This window comes from Poecilia reticulata, linkage group LG13, assembly GCF_000633615.1.
Source record: "Poecilia reticulata strain Guanapo linkage group LG13, Guppy_female_1.0+MT, whole genome shotgun sequence".
NCBI classification, from domain to species: Eukaryota; Metazoa; Chordata; class Actinopteri; order Cyprinodontiformes; family Poeciliidae; genus Poecilia; species Poecilia reticulata.
The window spans coordinates 15,331,959-15,338,296 of NC_024343.1; the positions used below are offsets into that span (position 1 = coordinate 15,331,959).

The following is a 6,338-nucleotide window of genomic DNA, read 5'->3' on the forward strand; positions in this document are numbered from 1 at the left end:
GAAGGAGCGTAAGGCGCGCTGAAGTGTACGGGAAAACATAATCGGTGCGCCGATTCAAAACATCTACAATAATGATAGTAACATTAATAATAAAATAATTGTCAGTGCAAGTAGTCTACAAATTCTTTGGTAGACTAAAAGGTTGAGAAACACTGTTTTAGCTGAAATACTGAGATTTTATTTTAAGGTAGACAGATTCAGACAATACACATTCCAGATGTGTTTCATATGATAAAAAAAAGAGGAAAATGTCAAAAAGCACCACAGTGTTGAACCTATGATGCTCTGAAACATGTCGGCCTGCAGGGTTTGGTGAACTCTGACACAAAATAACATGTCATATAGAAATTTGATGGCCGCCACCAATAAACTGAAAAGTGGATCATGGATTGTTGAAACCAGATATTTACATACACAGTAATAAAAGGTCAGGTTTGTCAGGTGGCCTACAAACCGACTTGGTTACATCAACATCTGGACTTTGACTTGGCCGTAATGCGCTTTGACTTAAACTACTGTCTTCCAGGTTTATGGCTGTTTTCCTCCTGGAAGGTGAACCACTGCCCCAGTTTCAAGTCTTCACATGCTCTAATGGGTCTTTATCCAGGATTTATTTTCTTTTCAAAGCTAAATTTACATAGGATCTTATTTTAATCTTTCTATTGTGCAAACTGATTGGCACACCTTCACCAAGTGCTTCCTCGCCAGCAGGCGATGCAATAAAACCAAGCTCAGCCAGTCAATGATTACATGCAATTCAAAATCAAAGACCTGGTCCTGAGTGTTTTTATGATTGACCACCACTCCCACACATCCAGACCTCCAGAGGCTTTCCAAACCCTCTCAGCAGGACTGAGGTTTCCTGTTGGTGAAAGTAAAGAAAGATAACCAAGACTTTGCCCTTTCATTAAGGAAACGTTTGTTTTTCAGAAACAACAAAGGTGTGGCAAAACAGGCAGCAACTTGCTCGCATCATTTGTGTTTCCTCTCAGGCACCCGCCCTCCTCTCTGCTTGTCTTGCCCTCTCTCTCCCCCATTTGTTCCTCCTTCTTTCTCTCCGCTGCAAAAGATATCTAACTTTCCTGCTCGATAAGCACTGGGATGAAAGCATGAGTCGGTTTAATTATCTCTAGAAAGTAGACACGGTGCAGCTACAGGAGACTTATAAAGGAGCATCAGAGGCGGTGTAGCAGTAGATGAGCCTGTCAGAGTGTCTGAGAGCCTTCATCCCTTTCCTTTTGCAGTGTTCCTGTCTCCCTCCCTCTCTCTGCATCATCTGCCTCCTCACGCTGCTCCTCTCTCTCTCTCTCTCTCTCTCTGCTGTGTGTACCGAAGCAGTTCTCCAAGTGAGGAGCAGACTTCCTCTAAACACACCTCAGCACACACATCTCTGCCTCCGACCGACCACCATGGCCGTACGGGACGCTGCCTCTCCTCTGCTGCTGGGCCTGCTGTGCCTCCTTCACACCTGGGGAGGTGAGTGAGTCGCTGCTGCTGGGTTTCAGGAAGGACTGGGCTGCTTCAGTCAGGACTGCCTTGCAGGATTTCTACACAGACACGCCGCAAAGTGAAAGAAAGCGAGAAGATCATTTGTGCATGATTTGTAATGAAGTTAAGATGAACTCTGTTACTATTATCTTAGCCACTGAAGGAAGGTGTTTATCTGCAAGAACAACTTTTCTGTTCTGCTCCTGTTCTTGTTTAACTTTAATTGTTTCATCCACAATCTCAGGAATCCTTTGCGCTCTTCTATTCCAGATTGAAGTGAACAAATTTTCCTGTTAATTTCAATGCATTCCCTTTGCACAGAAGTCATGTTGATACAATTCTGCTGCTTATATATCATCATGATATATATCATTATATTGTCCAATGGAGGACATGAACAAGAGTCCAACTTGTTCACTTGTTGCATGTGAAGTTGGGAAGCTGCTCTGCAATACTGATCAAGTTTCCATACTATCTGTTGCTTACTATCTGAAGTTCTGCTGGACTGCGTGTATTTTTAGCCGGCAGCAGCAGCAGCAGCGCCCGCAGAGGTGCAGAATGAGGGAGATCTCTGTCTGCTCTCTGTCACTGTCCCAGCAGTGATCAAGTGGCTCCGGGCTTCCCGGGCAGCACAGAATAGCTCCACTATGTTCCTTCCACTCTGAAACGCACGTCTGAACTTTATGTGGCGCTGCTCAGGCTCGGAGAGAGAGGGGGGGGGGTTGACATGCTGTGAAATCTGCTCTCATGTGTAGGAGTGCAGTGCCTTTTCTTTTAATAGAAAGTCCTGAGATGTTTATAATTTTATGCATTCTTAAGCATAAGATTTACTGTTGGTTCTTTCTTCAAACAGTGCAGGCTTTCCTGTCTTCCCCTTTGACTCTCCTCACACCGTTACCATTTCCATATCCCTGTTTGTCACCAACCCCACAAACTTTCCTCCTCCTCCTCCACTTCCTCCTCCTCATCCTTGATGTATTGTGCTGAACCTCTGTTTGAGTTCAGGCTATTGTCTGTGATCTCTTCGTGTTCTCGCTCCCGTTAGCAGGCCCGCTTCCTGGTCTTGTCCTTTGGTGACTTTCTGGCATCCTGAAGTCATTCATCACAAATACATAAATCCACGCAGCCATTCATTCTGTCGTCCTAATCAGTTTTGTGATCTCATGTGATTGCAGATACAGAGTGTGAAGCTGTAAGCACATTTTGAATGTTTTCCCTTTTTTTTTTCTTTGCTGCATTTTATGTAAAGAAAGAGAAAAAAAATCACTAAATGTTTTGTGTTTAACAAATGAGGTGTTTAACAAATGAAGTGTCAAGCAAGCAGAAGTTCAACCTCCGATTGCAATGTATTTTATCCAGATTATATGTGGCAGACCAGCACAAAGTAGTCTATAGTTCTGAGGATGAAGGATATATTTTTTGGGCAAATCTTAAAAAATGTTTCACAAATAAAATCTAAGATGCCCTGAATCAGTAACCACCACAGTGCACAGCGATAAAACTGGTTTGCAGCGAGAAGGTCCTGGCCTGCAGGAGTCTTTCTGTTTGCATGTTTTCTCAGTTTATGGGTCAGTTCCCCACAGGCCCTCTGGTTCCTCCCCAAAACACGACTGTTAGGTTAATTGTTCGCTCTAATTGCCCTGAGATTTGCATGCATGGTTGCTTGTCTGGAGGTAAACAGACCTTACCTGTTTCAGGTTGTTCCCTGCCTCTTGCCAAACGCCTGCTAGAGGTAGGCACCAGAGCCGAGGAACTCTGCAGCTCCTCCAGAGTTACTGGCAACTCTTCCAGCTTGAACCTCTCTATTTCTGCGGCGATTCGAAGGACGTTTGAAGTTCTAGTTCTGTGTTTGTCTGTCTTTATGATGCTGTTTGCTCACTTACATAAGAAAGTCTGAGGCTTTAAGACGGATCCAGGCTGAGAATAAACGATGGATGGATTCTGTTTCATCAGCCAATGAAAGCACTTTCAGTGAAAAGTGACAGGGGTAGTAGAAATGTTTGCCAGAAAATAAGTAGAATAAGTCTTATTTTTCTTCAAGAAATGCATTAAAGTTTTCAGTTGTATTGTATAAAATTGTAAAAAATAAATAAAATAAAGTGCAGTAATTTACTATCTTTTATCTTTTAAAAAGGGAAATCCAGACTAATAAATCTCAAAAAGATTTAAGTAAAGACTTGGTCTGATAAAAACACATGCACGCACGCACGCACGCACGCACACATGCACACATGCACACACACTCTTCTCCTGATACTGCAGTCTTAACATGAGTGTGTCCCTGCCAAAAAATGCAACCTTTCATCAGGGCCCAAGCTGCTAGACTTCAGCTCCGATCGCTGATAAGTAATGAGTTAACTTCCTGTGACATCAGCTCATCAAGTCGGGCTAAAGAGCATCCACATTAGACCCGAACGGTTTAAAGGTCATTGCTGCGAGCTGGGAAAAAAAAAAAAAAAAAGTGGCGCTGTGCCTCAGTTTCATGAGCCCAGTAGAAGAAGAGAGCTGATCAGGCACAATAAATGCCCTTGTTGCGTCACGACCACAGCATAGAAACATTACAGCTCGGTAATCTGGCCCGGCATCAGCAGATCCGAATTCCTTTGAAATGAAAGTCTCTAAATTCAGACTTCTCTTCTGGCACACTTCTACAGTCACATTAGGCCATTTCTTGTCTCTTCGGAGGATTTGTGAGCATAGTTTGTTTGAGTTATGTTTATAGAAACTACGACGTGACACATAACTTTGGGAGCGCCACGTAAATCTAATCCGTGTATTCCTCAGGCCTTTTTCAACCAACACATTTAAAAACTACCATAAAACCAAACCCCAGTGTGTGGGGAAAGTGTGTCCTGCTTCTGAAGTAAAAGTCTGGAGCATTTCATATTGTGTTTGTGTCCCCGTGCAAACACAGCATTTGTTTGATGTAGGCCATCACATCATGTTATCAATCCGGAGTTGTCCAAAGTTGTCTTTGTGAGTTTACGCTTGTTGGGATTAGTGAAACATTATCCAGACCTCTTGTGACTCCTGGAAAGGAAACAGCAGACAGAGCTTGAGAGTCATCTGGAAACAGCGGAAAGTGGTTCTTGTTTGGAAAATGTTTGGGATTTCTGAGTTTGCTTTTCATGTAAATGACCGTTTCCTTTGAGAACAGCTTCTTCTACAGCACCCCAAATACGCCCTCCTTGCAACTTCACCTGCATTGATACTTCAATCTTATGTAGCTCTCTAAAATTGTAATGAAGCTTAAATACTGTTTCTCGCTTCCATGACAAGATGCGCCGATCAAGCGTTTCCTTGTTAATTTAGTTCTGTTTACTTTGAGATCTGATCAGCCAGATCCAGTTATGACAAACTAATTTCATGTTTTTAAATGAGTTCATCTCACAACAGAGAAAAATTGTTCTAGGATTGAGATAGTTGATTAAAATCTAAAGGAAATTAACAAATTTATGCATCAAGGAAACACTTCAAATGTGTTTCTTTAAGGCGTTTGCTTAGATTCACTGCTTGAGCTCACAGGTGCCTTTTAACCCCTATTTGGTTTATTAGTTTGACCTTGGAGACTTAATCAACAAACAACTGCAAATGATCAGGCAATGAGTAGAAATTTCCTGGAAATTGATGGTAAAATGACCCACATTCAGAGAAAACACTAAAGTCTGGCTGCTTAAAGGCAAAAATATTAAACATTTTTAACTTGAACTAAAACACAGCTGTCTTACTTTTACTGAAAACCAGATAAATGTTATGTGATTTAAACTCAAAACTGGGAACGAATCGACTCTATTTTCTTTAGGAAAAGCTAAATAAAAGAGAGCATTTGATGTGAGTGACTTTCAGACTTCTCTGCAACTCCCAGTGTGTTTCAGGATGTCCCATAAATAATTCAGATGTTTAAAGCTGAACTTACAGACAATGTTGCTTGACGCTATTGTCTCGTTTGACCTTCCGGGAGCGTTTGTCTCTGGAAAAGGTTTCATGATTCCAGGTTATCCGCGGCGCCGCTTGGCCATGTGGGCTCAGCTGTTGCTCCTCGGCTAAGTTTGCATCAAATGTTGGCTCCAAAGCGTTACAGTGAGATCATGGTCTTATTTCTGCAGTGTTCCCTCCCAACGCCAGGCAGAGACAGAGAGATTCACAAATGCTTTGTTTTTAAGTGATATCTGTGCAGCTGGTGTTTGGGTGCAGCGCATCACTTCCCTGCTAAACCAGAATAATGGCTGTGCACTTGGGACCAGGAATTGTTGAAACAAAGCGTTTCCTTTCCCTGTTTGATCTTTCTCTCAATGCGAATAACATCCATTATCTCCATTACCTGGGTCAATACAGCAGTGCAAGGGATCGAGAGGGCTTGTTGCCGCTTGAGAAAGCTCTCAGGGCCTCGCGCTGCTGTCGTAGAGGCCATTTTGTGCGCGCGCGCTAAGTAGCAGCCGATGATTGTTTGTACATTGTTGCTCCAGTAAAAGAATCAGCCTGCAGACACATCCTCACATCAACAGCTTTTGTTGCAGCAGTGAGTGGCTTAACTCGTGTTTACATAAAAAAAATTACAAAAGGAAGGAAACAGGAAGTAAAGTTTTAGTTTAGTTCACTCTCCCTTATCAGAGGGTTAACCACAGCCTTGTCTTTTAAAACTCGCAGGGACCCAGGGATTAAGTCGAGTCCTCGTCACGTTTTAGTTTTTCATAATGATAATTTTATAATTTACAAAGGTTAATGGTTTGGAGGAAAGTTGGAACGTAACACTTCTCCTCTCGTCTTATCACATTTTACAGTTTGAAGGCTGCATGCGCCGTGCACACATAGGAGCTGTCCCTCTTGATTGAAACTGAAACAAATATATA

The 6,338-nt window shown here is 42.5% G+C and overlaps 1 protein-coding gene across 3 annotated transcripts in view; it reads left to right on the forward strand.

The window, feature by feature from the left end:
- Positions 1-1,048: 1,048 nt before the first annotated feature.
- The window catches only part of mcamb (melanoma cell adhesion molecule b), a 43,500-nt gene continuing 38,210 nt past the window's right edge, over positions 1,049-6,338 (forward strand). For 2 of the 3 annotated variants that reach the window (XM_008425641.2, XM_008425643.2), the window contains exon 1: positions 1,050-1,476. In XM_008425641.2, the coding sequence (XP_008423863.1) occupies positions 1,197-1,476 (280 nt within the window). In that variant the 5' untranslated portion in view covers positions 1,050-1,196. Of the gene's footprint in view, positions 1,477-6,338 lie in introns of all 3 variants that reach the window. The other variant, XM_008425642.2, reaches the window with a different exon arrangement.